We start from the raw sequence: 18,448 nt of genomic DNA, 5'->3' as shown, positions 1-18,448 counted from the left end.
CTTTTCGCTATATAGGATGGAACTGCGATTGGATTATTTTTTGAGTATCAAAGTGACATATATAAACGCTTAATGTTCATATGTTCCCTTGATATCATATAGATTTGATCAACACTCCCAAGCCGGATGAGCGAGCTATCATGACGTATGTGTCCTGTTACTACCACGCGTTCCAAGGTGCCCAGCAGGTCAGCGTAAAAGAAAAAAAAATGCGTGTTCTCTTCTCCCTCGTTTCTCCTGCCCCCTTTGTCGAAAGCGACCTGTTCTATCCTTCGTTAACGCGAACTATAATTAAACGAATTGTATGCTAATCGTTAACGACGTCTGAACCTGCTAATCTAATCACCTTGCTGTTGTCTTAATTTAATTATGTCACCAGAGGACTGAAAAAACTGCGCACTGTGTTCCATAACACTCTTCTTAATTACAAATAAAATTATAATTATAACCGATTTTTTGTATTATTCTTCTCAGCATAGTTTATGTGGAGAATATATATATATATATATATATATATATATATAAAATCGTATTTTTATTATATGTGTAAAATATAATCACGAGAGTTATACAATGAATTACTAATAGTGTTCCGCTCTTTGCTGAATTTGTTTACTGTAAAAATTAATAAAATTTTTAACGACGATTAAATTTTTACGCTAACAACGCATGGTTTGAGTTTTTTTGAATGTATTTTTCTAGATATGCGAAATACGGCAATGCCTGATGAGAGGGCCGTGATGACCTATGTTTCCTCGTACTACCACTGTTTTAGCGGTGCTCAAAAGGTGTGTGTTTTGCAATTCGAATTAACCTGTTATAACAAACGTGCCGAAATATAATATTTGCGCGCTCATTATTGACATAAGTTATTAACTCATACAGCGAAAGAATTTAAATTCATTTAATATATCTCAAGTTTCTAATTTACATTTCTAGATGGCTATATTCACGATTGCATGTGTCTTCTTGCTCAGTGGAAGTAAACTACACATGCATTTCAAATGCACAAATACAATCCAAAAGTTCTTTGTAAGGGGAAATGTGCACTTTCTTATTGTAGGCAGAGACCGCGGCTAACAGAATCTGCAAAGTACTGAAGGTAAATCAAGAGAACGAACGTCTCATGGAGGAGTATGAGCGCTTGGCTTCCGATTTGCTCGACTGGATACGACGAACGCTACCATGGCTCGCGAATCGGCAGACCGACAATTCTCTTGCCGGTTGTCAGAAGAAGCTGGAGGAGTACAGAACGTATCGGCGTAAGCATAAGCCGCCACGTGTCGAACAGAAAGCCAAACTGGAGACAAATTTCAATACTCTTCAGACGAAGCTGAGGCTGAGTAACAGACCGGCGTACATGCCCACGGAAGGAAAAATGGTGTCCGATATAAATAAAGCGTGGAGAAGTGAGTTCTTTTTTTTCTAAACTTGTCTGTACATTCTATACATATATATATTTTTTTCAAATAAAAATAATTAATTTTTAGATCTGGAATTGGCTGAGAAAACATTTGAGGACTGGTTATTATCCGAGATGATGCGTCTGGAGCGATTGGAACATCTGGCGCAAAAATTCAAGCACAAGGCGGACGCTCACGAGGATTGGACTGCTGGCAAGGAGGAGATGCTCACATCTCAGCATTTCCGACAGTGTAAACTAAACGAGCTCAAAGCCCTGAAGAAAAAGCACGAAGCCTTTGAATCAGACCTCGCGGCCCACCAGGATCGCGTAGAGCAAATTGCGGCTATTGCTCAAGAGCTCAAGTAATTTCAAGACTTTTAATTTATCTTGGGATTATCTTGATTGTTGTAACGTTTGCATTCTATTATTATAGTACACTTGAGTACCACGACAGTGCATCTGTGAACGCCAGATGCCAACGCATTTGCGATCAATGGGATCGCTTGGGTACGCTCACCCAACGTAGACGTCAAGCTCTCGACGAGGCCGAGAAAATTCTGGAGAAGATAGATGTCTTACATTTGGAGTTTGCCAAGCGCGCTGCTGTGAGCACTTTATTCTATTTACAAAGTTATCACCTTTCTTTTACATAGATGTAATATCTGACGTGATTTTCTCACGTGATTTTCAGCCATTCAACAATTGGTTAGATGGAACTAGAGAGGATCTAGTGGACATGTTTATCGTCCACACGATGGAGGAGATTCAAGGTCTGATGGACGCGCATGCTGCGTTCAAGGCTACTCTGGGCGAAGCAGATAAAGAGTATAATTCAATTGTGGGACTGGTGCGTGAAGTCGAATCCATAGTTAAGCAATATCAGATTCCTGGCGGCCTAGAAAATCCTTACACTGCTCTTACTGCAATGGTATGTCGGAAGGACTTACAGTGTATTAATTTGTAATACAAAAATTGATCTAAAATTAATTAATATTTACTTTTCTGTTCTACAGGACCTTACTAAGAAATGGAGCGACGTTAGACAATTAGTCCCTCAACGCGACGGTACTCTGGCCGCTGAACTTCGCAAACAACAAAGTATCCTTTGTGATATTGATTATTTTTTTTTCTAAATACTTTAATGGTCTATAATATTGAGTAAATTTTATATTAAATACAAATTTAGATTACAATTTAATGAAAATTTTTATAATGGTTAAATATTTACTTGAAAGATATTTCCTAAATTGTTAAAATAGATAATGAACTACTTAGACGACAATTCGCTGAAAAAGCCAATGTTGTCGGACCATGGATAGAACGTCAGTTGGATGCCGTGACTGCGATTGGTCTTGGTCTTCAGGTAATGAATTAACTTTAAATAAAAGGTTTGTCATATATGTATACATATAATTATTATATATGTATAATATACAATATATTTAATTTATTATTTTTTAATAATATATACAATTATATACAATTAATTACATATAGTTTACATGGATTTTTTAATGTTGCGTTATATTTTAGGGAACTCTCGAAGATCAATTACATCGTCTGAAAGAATATGAACAGGCGGTATACCAATACAAGGTTCAGCTTGAAGAATTGGAAAAGATCCATCAAGCAGTTCAGGAGGGTATGATCTTCGAAAACCGCTACACTCAGTATACTATGGAAACGCTGCGCGTCGGTTGGGAACAGCTTCTGACCTCTATTAATCGCAACGTTAACGAAGTTGAAAATCAAATTCTCACCAGAGATTCGAAGGTACCTTTAAATTACTCAATAATTATCTACGTTAGGCGTAGTCTATAATGAAGACTTAAGCTTTAAGCCGTAAGAAATTGACTAATTACAATTGAATATTTTTATAAAAATTGATTGTGATTGGTCAATTTTTTATGGCTTAAAACTTAAATCTTGTAGACTACGTTTTATTCTAGAGGTAGTCGTAAAATTTTAAACAAGTTAAAAATAAAAAAAGTTGAAATAGAGAACAGGAAGATTTTTCCATGCCAATCGAAGAAACAAGCCCATTAAGTACAAATACTGAGACTTTTACTACAGACGAGAACGATGAGATTATGCGAATAAAATACGTAATCACGTACTACAATGAATAATCATATCTCGATTATTTAAAAGAGAAATAATGATTTTTAGTATAATTTAGTTTTTAATATAAGAATTTAATATAAATACTATTAATATAACAAATTAATATAAATACCATGTTTATTTTGATAAATGAAATTTTACTTAGCAAAAAAAGTTAGAATGAAAAGAAACTCATGGATAGGATATTAATAAAAACTTTCCATGAAAACTTTTCATGTGTTTGCATATTTTAGTTTTGGATGATAAAATATATTACAATTTTATTTATACTGTTATAAAAACCTATGTTTTTAATTACTAAAAACTGTTTTTTTTAATGATGAAGTTGTTTGAATCTTTAAAGATATTTTTTAATATAATATTTATATACATACATATATTAAATGTAAATTTATTTAGATAGAAATATTAAGAATTTCTCTTTAATATTTTTAATTATTTTTTTTGAAAATTGACATGCAGAATTTAGTTTCTCACACACATTAGGGAATTATAAAATATATTCAGAAATTATTTGTTATATATTTTCTTCAAAATATTAATTTATTAAAAATTTAAGAAATTATCTAATAATATTATTTGCATAAATAAGTTTTTTCTGCAAGTTATAATTTTTTATTGTGTTTATCCTCCTTGAAAATCTTAAAAATTAACTTAAATGCATTTTTATTTCAGGGCATTACTCAGGAGCAGCTGAACGAATTCCGCAGCAGTTTCAATCACTTTGACAAAAACAGGACAGGTAGATTGGCACCAGACGAGTTTAAATCTTGCCTCGTGTCTCTAGGATACTCTATTGGAAAGGACAGGCAAGGTGATATCGACTTCCAACGAATTCTGGCCATCGTAGATCCCAACAACTCTGGCTACGTGCACTTTGACGCTTTCCTCGATTTCATGACACGCGAATCCACTGATACTGACACGGCCGAACAGGTCATCGATAGTTTCCGCATTCTCGCCGGTGACAAAGTAAGAATATTCGAATTTTTGTGATCTGCAGAGAGTGGTAAATGTTGCGTATTGAGCTTAATTTTTTGTCTTTTAGCCGTACATCTTGCCAGATGAATTGAGGAGAGAATTACCCCCGGATCAAGCGGAATATTGTATTCAGCGGATGCCCCCGTACAAAGGACCGAGCGCTGTGCCTGGTGCTTTGGACTATCGCTCCTTCTCGACGGCTCTATATGGCGAATCTGATCTGTAGATGTACGTAATAATACAAAAATCGATATTATTCGTTACAGAATAATAACGAAACAGATGAAAAAACGGATCGGGTATTCGTCAATTGACAAGTGACAACAATGCCTAAAAATTTCTCCTACTATTTTAGTACTCTAACGCATCAACGTATTTTTATGTGGCGAAGTGGCGTTTATGAAACGAAACTCAGTGTGAGAGAGTACAATACGTACAATAATATCAATTATATACGCTAATACTAATAATTGTACGTGCACATATACTTGAGGTTATTGGAATATCCGAGGCTAGCAAGAAAGCAGGCGATGTCATTTTAACGCAAAGGGATCTAAATGTGTCAAAATAGATATTAACTAAGAATATCTTCCACGTGAATAAAAATCACATATCAAACATACGCACAGGGAATGAATATTTATGTAATTTATATAAATATCTTAACGCGACAATAATGAATATTAAATATTTGGATACCTTTCGTTAAAAGGATAGAAAACGTAGATTTAAACCCGAAGTTCGAAATTAATGTACTCTTTCTACATTTTGCTACATGCTTATATTCTTACATTCTTTTATATAGTCTATACTGAAACAAGGCAATTTTATTTGACTTTTTTTCTTATCAAAATGGTAAGTGCCAATGATACATAAGATCTTCCATGATTCTTCTCTTTAAACGGAAAGCAATTGTATATTAGGCCATACTTGAAATTGGTAATTGTAACAGAAAGGAGAAGCTCATATAATTGGGTACGTGTATAGTTAGTGAGTGCATTGATACTAAAGGCTCTCCGATTATTAATATGATAGTACTGTTAGTACTACTTTTCCTATATACGTGTCAGAATATTTATTCTATAAAGTTCTATATTCTATACATTTTGTATATGATTATATAATGTGAGAGATATATATATACATATATTTTTAGACTTGCGATTTTTGCCATTGTAGCGTGAACGAATTTCACGTGATGTTTTTGAATTGAATTTTTCCAACGGAATTACTTGTATATTTATTATATTTCATAATCGCATAATGTTTGTCGGTAACTTAAACATGGCTCTTTAAAAATTGCCAAATTTTATATCGCATATACAATTTTACATCGTGTTTACACACTCTATAAAGCCGTAGATCAATGTTCGCACAAACATCAAAATAAAAGAGGAATCGCTAAGGTACTAAAATTCTGAAGAGTAATAATGACGAGTCTTTGCGAGTTCTAACGATATACAAATCGACTTTCTCGCTAAGTATCCAGAAAACGTACACTCGAAATCGAAATGTCTATATATTTTTTTTAAGCGCGGCACTACGAATCCTTAAAATGACAGGAAATGACCGTCGCCTTATATACTTTGTAAATCGTATATTAAAGATACGCGAAACGAATACGCTGAACGAAACAAATTATTTATTTATTTGACTTTAATAATTATTTATTATATCGCTCCGCGCGCGCGTGCGCGATATATATATATCTATTTTACGTAGTGAACGGAATACTTTTCTCAAAGTATTTATTTTTATAAATATCCCTCCGCAAAGGGCAATAAGGCGCTGATTGTAATATAGAGTCCACTGTAAATCTCTAAATCGCAGCTACCATTTCTCGTATCGCATTTTAAGTACAACGTAGCTATATCTGTCAAAAGTGACATCAGAATTATCATTATTGTTCGAATCATTGTGAAAAGTCAATCTCTCAATACACAAATGCTCGTGTGTAAAATGCAATTATTTTTCAGCTAAAGTATACTGTAAGTTTCTTTTTTCTTCGTTTCGCTTGTTGCAGCTTTAATGCGCTTTTGTCTATCTTAACGCGTTTTTTGAGAGTTTACTTAATTTCTCATTCCTTTTTATTTTTTTCTCTCTCGGAGTATATATACTATATAGTATAATACATTGGGCACACAGAGAGACGAGTAATATACGAGAAATATACGCCAAAGCAGAAAGTTGACTGCTGGAACAGTATACACGCAGATAAACGACACACACGCACTTTTTCACATGTATACGTACACATACGTAAGAAAACATACGTCAAAAGAGGAAGCGTATATTTTAAAACATATACGTATATGTTTACATATATCTGATGCATCCCGATATCTGCAAACGAATATTCGAAAATAAAGTTTGAATGTTCGGAAAGTTTATGTCTCCGAATATCTCGTTGCTGAACAATTGTCAAATATTGTCATATAAACGAATACATTCTCATTTATATATATACATATAGTATACACGTACAAGTGTAATTATTATTATTATTATTATTATTATTATTATTATTTTATGAAACAATATATTAATATAAAAATTGCGACAATTTGATCGAAACCTCGCTGAAACACGATCGTCTCACACTGCATTATATTTATCAGCTACTACTGTATTATTGTTTTGCCCATCTCATTTTCCTAAACTAGATTAATAACAAATAACATTTGTGAAACGCAAAAATATCGGGAAAAATAAAGAAATTTAAAAAAAAGTATATATATTGTTGGGTCCGTGAAGTTCTATTTGTTTATGCCTTTTCGTAAGTTCAGCTGGACCAAGAAATAATTAATGACCTATAGAAGATTAAGTCTTGTTAATAATAAGCAATATTTATAAACAATAACAGAAAATCTCCGAGCTGTTGTCGGGTTTTTTTATTTAAAAAGGCAAATCTAGAAGAAAATTTTTTAAAAGAAAAGGAATAGTTTTAAAAAATTGTCTCTTTAATATCTGTATAATTTTAAAAAGGATTATACTTGTAATTCTGGTAATAATAAATTAATTTTTTTTTACATGTATTGTTTCAAGGTTTGCACGATTACTTTATTTTAACATTTTTTAAACAAAAATTTATGTTTAATATCATTTTCTCTCAAACTTTAACTAAAAGTTTTTATTTTATTTTTTTTTAAATAAAGCAGTAAAAGATTTTAATAAAAATTTTTTTAATCAAACAAAAAAGGCAATTAAGGCTAAGAAATTTGTTTCGAAAAATTATGAATATAACATTTTATTAAAAAGTTTTTAGATTTTTCAGATTAATTTAATAGATTATTGTACGAACGTAAATTATTCAACCACGAGGTGTGCTTAAACTGTAGCAATGAATTTTGTGTGACATTATTTTCACACAAAAATAAAAAAAATGTTTATTAAACTCGGTTATTATATACATTCACACTTAGATATGATAATAATTTTTATATAATTACATATATATAATTTATACGAATTTATTGAATAATTTTCTTTGAATAAATTTCTGAACATTGTCGTTTTTTATTTTAAAAAGGTAAATTCTTTCTTTAATTATTTCTCTAATTTCTAAGACCAAATTATAAATTAGTGTTTTGATTAATCGGGAAATATCTCCGGAAGAGTAACTGTTACTTGACTTTTTTTTCTCTTTTTCTTCTCTGACATGACGATATATTAGGTATTTTCTTAATTTTCAGCTTCGATAAAAAGCGTTGTTATTGTGGCTGTCGTCCGTACTCGTCGAAGAATTTGCCTCAATAAATTGAAATGAAATAGTTCACATTATTTAAATTAATAATATTTGATTTTATATTACCTTTATTACAATCCATTTTCGCAGAAAATTTACAACACACGTGTATGTGTGTGGTTAAACAATATTTTTATTTCACGTACAAAAGTCTTCGATACATATAGATTGGATATATTCGACACCCATCAAAGTCGAATAAGATTTATCATATTTTTTTTTTTATTAGGTGGACATACCTCCCCTCCTCTTTACTAAATAAAGGACTTAATTGAAAAAATTTACAGATAAATTAGCGTCCACAAAAAGTACGCTTATCTTATATATATATACTACTTATCTATAACACTATTAATATTTACACAAAGAGACTTTAATGATAATATCACCGCTCTGCGTTTTCGCTCGATTATATGGCTATTGCACGGGCGTACAATAAATTAACGAAATACGTTTTTATCGGAATGATTGCCTGAAAATAGTCTTTGTAGTTAACGACCGTAAGTGAATCGGTTTCTTTAGAAAGACCACTAGAGACTTACTACTAGTAAAAAGTAAAAAGAAAATTTTTTAAGTAGAATAACTTTATACGAAAGTCCTTGAGAAAGATGAAAAATTCTACTTGATATATGTTATGTATTAAAATATTACTAGCCAAAAATGAAAAAATATTTTTTTTAATGAAGAAGGAACGGGTGCAGTTTCTTATGGTCTTCTGATCAATATCAATTCAAGTCTCCTTGAACGAATAATTCAATTACTTCACGCTTGTTTCGTCATTATAATTCTATATATTGTATCTAGTAATATAAACGATGATTTTTTTGTCGAATATTTTTGTTTATCATTTAACAATGACAGTAAAGTTTGAGTCTAAAGAAATAATATTTCATGCATTACTGTATCTGAAAAGAGGTGAATTAATTTTTATAGACATTTATTTTACGAGATTTTTAGAAATTTCTTTTCTCTCTTTTAATTTTTAAACCAAGTAAATTCGCCAAAAATTTATCTTTTGAAATTTTGTAATGATAATCTTAACCACTCGACAGTCATATTATTTTCTCAAACATATCCTACATATGACGGAATTAAATAAAAAGGTGTATTATTTAAATATGTATAAGCAGGAATTGTATACTCTATGCTGAGTAAATATAAAATTACCGTATTCAACTTTATACTACCCGAACAAGTACAAAAAATAAAGTCAACATTTCAAATTAAACTTAATTTAATATGACTTAATTTACCTTTTTTTAAGTCTTTTTGTAATCTCGCCATAATAGATAATAATAAAGACAAAGATTTTAAATTTATCAAATTAAAGTGAACTCAGGGGGCAATAAAATCTAATATAATTTTTTCACATTGGACTGTCGAGTGATTAGAGCGAACCTTTGATTAATCCTTGCAACCGAGACCGGCGGACCAATTGCAGATACCGCCGACCGGATCGAAGGACAGTTTGTCAGGACAGGTGTATTCGGTTCCGATCACCTGGCCATTCACCGTAGGGGCGCAGGTGATGAATTTCTTACACGAGTACGGATGCGGAAAATTGCCCTGGTCCAGGCACCTTATGGTACCCTTATTTGTGAGAAAGAGTTTACTATTAAGAACGGACTTCCCGACGATGATCGGCGCTTCGTCCTCGTAATAATCGTAGTCAACCACCGGCGGTCTTCTGGGCCTTGTGGTCGCGTTCACTGTTGGCCTGTCTTTCGTCCGAGGTCTCTGGCGGCTTCGAAAGTTTGTATCGTACCTCGAGACCGTCCTACTGGTCGTAGGGTCGGTTCTAGGTGCTATGGTGGTGCTTATCTTGCGCCTATCGGCGTCCCTTAACGGCGTTTGACCTAGTCGTGGAACCTGATTAGTCTTTGTCACTTGGACATTACTGGGAGGGCAAGCGGGTCACTGATCCCCATAGTGAGAGAGCGCGACGAAGTTGAAGGAGCGAGATTCATTAGTAAGACATCAATCAATAATAGATGACAAGAGTCAGCGACTGCGTGAAGATTGAAAGACGAGGAGTCAAATGTCTTGACAACCTTGTCAGGAATATCATGAACACGTAAAATCGTGCTACCAATAATCCGCCTACTTAAAATGCGTACCGAGGTACTAACTGACGATACCAAAACAGTTATTCCTGAGAAGGTCAATCAGCCAATCACTTAGATTCTCTCAAAGTCGGCCGAGGGATTCATGCCATGTACTGTCCAGTCTGTCGGTGGTGGCATGAATTCAACGATTAGTGATTAATTCGCTTAGAAAAGCCAAATTGTGAATAAACGTGGCCGTAAGAGAGAAAGAGTCAAGATTGATGTGGTGCGTAGAAGTTACAATTGTATTAGTATATAAACAGTTAACATTGATTAAGACACATAAGATCCGCGTAGAAAGATCGCGGAATTGTATGGCGTAATCGAAAAAAAAAAAAAAAAAGAATAGCGAGAGAACAGAAAACGAAATGCTGACAGAAGCGAAGATCATGAGAGAGATATGACGCAATGAGTGGATTAATCGATCAGGTGACGTGACGTTATTGCGGTAGATTATTTTTAGAAAGACGATCTTTTTAACGGTCACACGATTTAATACGTAAGTTGAGGAGACTGACAATTTCCAGGGCAGATTATTAGGCTCGTCGTTAAACAGTTATCGGAGAGGGCCCCGAAATGAAGAAGCGGGCCGCGGCGATCTTGAAATAAATCGATTGTCATTAGGTGAAAAACGCATAGCAATACCAGATGTAGTCCGTAAAAAGAATGAAGTATAATGATGATGTGGACTTCAGATTAGAAGAATTAGATAGTCGGATGGGGCGGTTTCTACCAAATATAATGTACCAATGTCCGACGACGAGGACGGCGGGTCCGACAGCGTCACCGCGAATTCTTGGGCGCGGATGCTTTGGTCGGACACGTCTGCATTCTGATCGTGCAAGACGGTGGCCGGCTTGACGTATTCGGTGTCCTCGAACGAGTCTGAAAAAAAAAAAAAGAAAGAAATTATTCGAAGGAAAGATAGAAATTAAAAGGCAAAAGGAAATTATAAAAGAAAGAAAAACTAGAAATACACGAAGTAAGTAAATATTACTTTTTAGGTAAACTTACCCACGAAATCTATCCTTGATGACAAGGTGGTCTCGGCTGGTGGTCTACCTCTTCGATGAACGAACAATGTATTCGACAAAGTGTTGGTTATTTGCGGAGCGGTTGTCGTGAATGGCGTTGGTTTTCTGTGTCTGTTTGAGTATCCGCTTCCTGAATTGTGATTAATCGATCCACTATTCGTCACCTGTTCAAGATACAATTGATTTACACGCTATAAATGATGCGGATGTCGATACTATTATTATAATGTCATGAGTTCAATTATAAATGTACACACACATACATATATATGTGTACGCGCATTTGTAATTTTTGACAAAGCAAAGCTTATGACAGTTTCATTAAGATAAAGAAAATCTATATGGAAAATCTCGAGATTAATATCTCAGACAACACAAACATCTGTAAAACTTTTAAAGCGCTACACAAAAATTTCTCTCTTAAGGTTTACTTTTAAAAAATTTACAGAACTTTATATCTCTCATTAATACTTTATTAATACTATATATATTTTTTAATCTTTAGACTGTCGCGAAAATCACTCGTGCAGCTCTGAACAAAGTTCGAAATTTTGCTTAATCTGTATGTTATTTATATATAAATAATTTTTGGGGAAAAAACCATTATTTTAATGACAAAATGCCGGCAAAGGTTAAATATCTTTTATGCACCTTAACCAAAACGCTTTTTAATCCTTACAACATTCTCCAGACATCTTTTAGGTATGAATAATTTTTTAATCTTTTAGTTACGCTAAAAAAATCTCGTAATTTTTTAAACATTTTTTTTAATTCTAAATTTTTTTCGATTTTTGTGTTGTTTGGGACATTCTACAAGTTAAGATATTAATCATTGATCCAAGCGTTAACAGTTAAAAATAATGTATCAGAAGAAGTAAAATAAACGCTCGCAGAAACGCACAAGTCTTTCGGAAAGAGATTTGTTAATTTGTAATGCCAGGAAGAAGTAGCAGCAAATGAAGATGTTCCTTGGTCCATTCGCGTCCCGGAATGTTCGCTCAGAGAGAAAGATAAAGTTTTCAAACTGATGTTCCGACTTTTTTTCCCTGAGTAAGTAGTTTTTAATAGTCAAAGAAAGGAAGAGCTTCTTCATAGGCGGGCAGAATGTGTCTTTTGAATATGATGATGACGTAGCAGCGTAAAGGATGATAATGTAGCTCCAGTTTCATTTCACGAAAAGTATTTTAGTTAGATCCAGCGATAGGCGATGATCAAGAGAACTTTTGTCAAATAGGCATTCAAGAGAAACCATTAAATTATGATCGATTGTAATTCGTTCCCTTCCGGGTTAGTCGCTCATGTCATATCATGTTGGTTGATAGATTATATTTTGATTAGACGTCAAAAAAATATGACGATTATAGTCAACAATCGAACGGTTATTTTAAGCGGTTGAAAATAATCTCCATGGTACAATGGCTTTGCATTGGTTTTTAAAATCTCTTTAAGAGGTATACCATTCGGCACCAGAAGCAGATTCAGAAAAGAAGGCAATATGTTGAATAAAAGGCATTCTTCAGACAATCAGGCGATTTTTTTCGAAGCTAGGACGTTAAATTGATAACGTGTTTTTATGATCCTTCTGCACTTATGAAGGAATCGTGCCGATTGCATGCTTTGAGAGGTCTTTTGGTTAGCGTCAAGAAGAGGCGGTAGTATTCGCAGTAGTTTTACTAGGATTTCTCATTAGTCTTTTTGCAGCATTTCTTTCTTTTGTTTTTGTTTTGGTTAGAGCAACATGCGATCGATCAAGGAAATATAATGTATTATCAAGGCAAAATGTCTTCGACTTAAAGCTGCACTGACCTCGAACGAAGGTCGATCAGTGTCCTCCTTGACCGGAACAGACGTCCCCGTAGTCTGCGGCTCCATGTCTTCCGGCCGTTCGGTCATCACCTTCTCATCTTCGGATTTAGAATGATTCATTATTTTTGTTTTGTTTGGAAGATTATCGCTCATCTGAAGATTACTTGAAAAGTGTAAAAACTTGAACGTGTGAAGTATTTGAGTGTCATTTCTGGCAAAGTCGGAATCTGCACTTGTTTCTTCAGCTACTGAGTCTCTTTCTTTAGGTTCGACGCCCTTTAATATAATTTTCGTTCTTCGTGCCTCTTCTTTGTCGTAAAGATTTTTATTCATGTAAAAGTTACTTGAAAAACTACCTTGAAGATCTTTATCGATAGATTCAGAATCTACACTTGTTTCTTCAATTGTTGAGTTTTTTTCCTCGGACTTGGGTTTGACACTCTTCAATAAAACTCTCATTCTTCTTTTAATCCCATGGTTGACGGAAAGATTTTTATCTCCGTGAAAATTATTAGAAAAAGAACTTTGAAGACTTTTATTGGTAGAAGCAGGATCTACAGTCGTTTCTTTAATTGTTGAATTATTTTCCTCAGATGTAAGTTTGACACTCTTCAATACAACTCTCATTCTTCTTCTAGTTCCACGTTCGATGGAAAGGTTCTTGTCATTTCGAGAATTATTTGAAAAATTGTCTTGAAGACTTTTATTGGTGGAAGCAGGATCTACAATTGCTTCTTCAAGTGTTGAATTCTTTTCCTCAGACTTGGGTTTAACGCTCTTTAATACAACTCTCATTCTTCTTCTGGTTCCATATTTAAAGGGAAAGTTCTTAGCGCTATAAAAATTATTTGAAAAAGTACCTTGAAGACTTTCATTAGAATTATATTCGGCACTGACTTCTTCATTCGTTGTCTCTTCTTCTTGGGATTTAGATTTAGCTCTGTCTAAAACAACTCTCATTCTCGTTCTTGTTTTTTCTTTATTGGCAAAATTCTGACTTATGTTAAAATTATTTAAAACGTTATTTTGAAGATTTTTATTGGCAGAATCAGAATCCGCATTTGTTTCATTAATTAAAGAAATCTTTTCTTCAGGTTTAGGCCTGACATTTTTTAATACAACTCTCATTCTTCTTCCTGTGGTTCTTTTGTTAGAATTATTCTTATCTTCATAAAGGTTTTTTTGAAAATTGTCTTGAAGATTTGTATTAACAGAATCAGAATTTACATTTGTTTTTTCGATTGGATTTTTTCCCTCAGATTTAGATTCAGTATCTTTCAATATAACTTTCATTATCTTTTCTGATTTTTCTAACTCAGAAAAATTTTCGGTCACATAAAGATTACTTTGAGAATTATTTGAAAGATTCTCATTCAGGAAACTAGAATTGACACTGGATTCTTTCGTTATAAAGCTTTCTTGAGATTGTTTTGTCTTTTTTAGTGCTGCCTTTTTTTCTTCGACATTTTCATTGACATGATGAATTTGAAGCGTTTTATTCTCAATAGCAATAGACTGATCTAATGTCGTAATAACTAAAGTGGTTTCTTCTATAGGTAAAACGGTAGTCGTTTCTTCGATTCTTTCTTTAACTTTCTTTACAACTTTCATTCTTTCTACATTTTCCATTTGATCATATGCAACATAATCTTTTGTAGTATTCTGAACATCGACGGTATCCTGATTGAGACTAATAGTGCTATTGAACGCTTCAGAATTAACTCTGATTCTTCTTCTACGATTCCTCTCAATCACTTTCGAAGACGAAGTATAAGGAGATTTTGATCGTGTTCGTCCACGATATGTAGCCCGATGGTTAGGTTGAGGATATTGGTTGGTCCTTTGCACCGTCAGAGGACTTCCAAGCCAATTATTCGTCCGATTTAGAACGCGACGTCTGGCAGTTTTTGAATTGAATTGATAATTGATTGTGTTAAGCTCCGAAGTTGTTTGATTGTGTTCTCGACTCTTTGTAGCTTTTGAAATAGCTTCTTCAGATGCTATTTTTATCTTTGAAGTTGTAGAATCGTCACTCATTGTTTGTGCAGAACTCGACTTGTTGTTGTTTGTTGCTCGATCTTTAGTTTGAATTTGTATTTCCGCAGGTTCTTTGAAACTTGTACTTTGCTCTGGTATTATAGACTTTTCACTTATTGTTCGTACAAAATCTGGTTCATAAACATTTGTAGTTGTTTGAATTATAGGATTTGTTGCAATGGATTCACCAAAAGTGGTAAAGAACGTCGTAGAAGTTGTAGATCTTTCTAAAGCTACAGTCGCTTTGTTAGTAGTTGATGATGCGATTGAAAGAAAGGTTGAAGGAGTTTGAGTGACCATTTGTGTCGAGAAACTTTTATTCTCTTGAGTTGAAGATGCAGCTGTTACTGCTTCTTCAAAATTTGTATTAAGAAGCTTTGGAAATGCGGTCGCTGTTGAGATAAATATCGATGGAATTTCGACAGTCGTAATTTCAGGAATTTGAGTAGACTCTGCAGTTGCGGTGACGATTAAAACATCGGAGTTGTTGCTATTATCAAGATTACTTGAATTTGCGGGATGTAGTGTAGAAGATTCGGTTGCTGAAGTTATGGAAGCAGTTGAACTCGTTGAAGTTGTAACTGTGCTCGTAATAGGAGTTTTTGACAAAGTCGTAGAACTAATTCTAGATTGAATCGTAGTTGGCGGAATCTTATTAGTTGTTAATGTAAAAAGAATGTTCGCATCTGCAGATGGTGTAATTACATTAAGATCACTACTTGTTGGAATAATTACACTGAGAGGCGTAGTCGTAATTGTTATATTTTCCGTTACAGCATTTGCATCTGAAAAATTACTTATTATCACAGCTGCAGTTGTACGTATATCTTGCGTGTCCATAGTTGGAGAAATGACCGTTGTTAATGGTGAAGTAACTGTAGTAACGGGAATTGTTGCAGTATTCTTAATTGCTATAGTAGTAAATGTGGAATTTTCTATCATGGAAGATGTTTCAATTTCAGTACTCGCAGGTATGATTGAAACTGCATCAGTTATAATATCCTGCGTATTTATAGTTGTTGGAATTGTAGAATCACTTGCAATTGTAGAAGCAGTGTCAACATCAGCATATGTAACTGTAGTTATATTTGCAGAATTAGTTACAATTCCCTGTGTATTAGCAGTTACCGGTATCATGATCGTAGAATAATTTGTCGTGAATGTACTTTCGGCTTCGGTGTTCTCTGTAGGTTCAGTTATAATTGCAGGATTATTTGCAGTTGTCTGCGTAGTCTCTGAAACTACGGAATTTACATTTTCAGGAGTGGTTTCAGTTTCAATGCTTGCTACAGTCGTAACTGTAGAATCAGATAGAATTCCGTTTGTATTCTTGATTGGTGGATTAACAGTTATGGAATAATTTAGAGTAGTTTCAACTCCACTTGTTGCAGGTGTAGTGATGACAGCATTACTTGCAACTGTGGGTGCTTTTGTAACCGCGATCATCGATGGCGTTGTTATGATAGGTGCATTTGCAACTGTAGGAACTGTCGTGGTTGTATAATCATCTGAAAACGTTGAAATATCAACAGTAATGGGATCATTTGTGGTCGGAATGATTTTTGAGGTCGAAGATATCGCTGCGATTACCAAGTTTTCCAAGGTTAACGCTTTTACAGTTGTATAGCTTTCCAAGTTTCCGATTTTCGTGTCGTTAGAATTATTGTGAACGTTTAAAATTTCAGGAGATGCCGTGGAATCTGGCACGATCAGAGGAATTGGTATTGTCGGTACTGTCGAGATCGTGGGAAGTTTCTTCCGTCTTCTTAAAATTCTTGAGGTCAGAGTCGAAGCGACCTTAGTAGTTGGGGAAGAATTTGTCGTAACGTGAACAGAATTGTTTTCGATTTGTCTTATGGCGTCCTTGATTGGCGAAACAGTTCTATTTCTTTTCCTTGCCACTATACGTCTACCCGTCCACATTGGTGCGCTGGCTTCGTTGTACTTGTTCACAGCGAGAGCGATTCGTCGTCTTGTCGGCGTTGTTGAAGAAACGACATGAGCATTAGCAAGAGATGTCGTATTATTAGCAAAATTAGACAATAATTTTCCTCTTTTGGACGCTGAAATTGTGATTAAGTCAAATTGTTCGTGATTCGGGAGATTCTCAGTGTTATCAGAATCTTTCGCGTAGACTGGAGAACTAGACGTGGAATACATTTCTTTACGAATATCAATGCCTTTACCGTTAACAATATCGGAAGTATTGGGATCTGATTCGATTTGATCATTCTGAGTGACGGTGACAGTCGTAGGAAAGTCGGGAATTAAAGTGGTTTCTGTCTGCTGTTCGACGGGAATATTATCAGTCGTCGTGTAAGATGATGTAGAACTATCCGCTAATATCGATGGCGCATCATCGCTCCTGGTGACATAGAATCCACGCATTACTTCCGGACTGGGAATAAGACTGGCGAGAGGGATACCGCGCATTGTCGTCGGCTTCAAGTAGATCGAAGTCGTGGATGTCTTTCGTTTGCTCTCGCCTCCCTCGACGGTGTTTGTGACCGAAAACTGTTCGTCAAAGTTCGTGACAGCTTCCTTTCTTGGAGCGCGAGATTTCGCTTTGTTCTCCGAGGCTTGTTGCAGCCACAAGTCCCCGGTTTCCTCGATCACGCTTCTCGATGACTGAGCAACTTCTTTCTCGATCTCTGGTGTCTGTTTGTCTGTTCCTCTCAACGACTCCTCGACGTTCTGCTGGCTAATGTCGTTACCCACGTCGTTGCGCAGCAAGTGCAAGAGTACGGACGACGGCACCGTAGCGCTACGATCGTCGTAGTAAGTCGTCGGATAGCCGATCAGTTCCTTCAAGGTCGGCAACCTGATAACTCCCGAATCGGCGACCTGAAAATCAGAATAATGCAGCGCGCTTTAATGCGGAGAGATCCCCAGGGACCTCTCTCTGTCTCTTTTCCCTCTCCCTCCATAGTTCGTTTCTTTGCAGTCTCCTTCTTTCTGTCGTTCTGTCGTTCTGTGCGTGAGCTGCGCCAGTCTTGGAAGAGAAAAGAAGGAACGTGAAGAGGGAAAGACTCTCTAGTTATTTATTGAAGCGCCGCGAACGTGTCTTGCTTGCTGCGTTAATTTGGATGATAAGGAGTCATCCTGGGTAGTCATCAGTAGTGTTTTAATGATGATCGTATTTGTGGTGAGTAAAAGTACATCATCAAAAAAGTTATCAGAGGTTTCGGTCAAGGGTTCCTCTGAAGTAGAA

The 18,448-nt window shown here is 34.8% G+C and overlaps 2 protein-coding genes across 7 annotated transcripts in view; one reads left to right on the top strand and one right to left on the bottom strand.

Annotated features, from left to right (window-relative positions):
* The window catches only part of LOC105832851 (alpha-actinin, sarcomeric), a 32,363-nt gene extending 25,122 nt beyond the window's left edge, over window positions 1-7,241 (top strand). For 4 of the 6 annotated variants that reach the window (XM_012674137.3, XM_012674136.3, XM_012674138.3 and 1 more), the window contains 10 exons: window positions 103-188; window positions 1,064-1,409; window positions 1,491-1,767; window positions 1,839-2,010; window positions 2,097-2,333; window positions 2,419-2,503; window positions 2,665-2,768; window positions 2,939-3,178; window positions 4,205-4,501; window positions 4,578-7,241. In XM_012674137.3, the coding sequence (XP_012529591.1) occupies window positions 103-188; window positions 1,064-1,409; window positions 1,491-1,767; window positions 1,839-2,010; window positions 2,097-2,333; window positions 2,419-2,503; window positions 2,665-2,768; window positions 2,939-3,178; window positions 4,205-4,501; window positions 4,578-4,736 (2,003 nt within the window). In that variant the 3' untranslated portion in view covers window positions 4,737-7,241. Of the gene's footprint in view, window positions 1-102; window positions 193-702; window positions 789-1,063; window positions 1,410-1,490; window positions 1,768-1,838; window positions 2,011-2,096; window positions 2,334-2,418; window positions 2,504-2,664; window positions 2,769-2,938; window positions 3,179-4,204; window positions 4,502-4,577 lie in introns of all 6 variants that reach the window. The other 2 variants (XM_028194073.2, XM_012674139.3) reach the window with 2 other exon arrangements.
* Window positions 7,242-8,290: 1,049 nt separating this feature from the next.
* The window catches only part of LOC105832858 (mucin-17), a 44,075-nt gene continuing 33,917 nt past the window's right edge, over window positions 8,291-18,448 (bottom strand). Inside the window, exons 17-20 of the mRNA XM_036283040.1 lie at window positions 13,201-18,106; window positions 11,375-11,558; window positions 11,108-11,245; window positions 8,291-10,111 (exon numbers count right to left, since the gene is read on the bottom strand). Of these exons, the coding sequence (XP_036138933.1) occupies window positions 9,660-10,111; window positions 11,108-11,245; window positions 11,375-11,558; window positions 13,201-18,106 (5,680 nt within the window). The 3' untranslated portion in view covers window positions 8,291-9,659. The remainder of the gene's footprint in view (window positions 10,112-11,107; window positions 11,246-11,374; window positions 11,559-13,200; window positions 18,107-18,448) is intronic.

Source organism: Monomorium pharaonis, chromosome 2, assembly GCF_013373865.1.
Source record: "Monomorium pharaonis isolate MP-MQ-018 chromosome 2, ASM1337386v2, whole genome shotgun sequence".
Taxonomy (NCBI): Eukaryota; Metazoa; Arthropoda; class Insecta; order Hymenoptera; family Formicidae; genus Monomorium; species Monomorium pharaonis.
The sequence above is the reverse complement of the archived record's forward strand: the minus strand, read 5'-3'. Positions and strand labels throughout refer to the sequence as shown.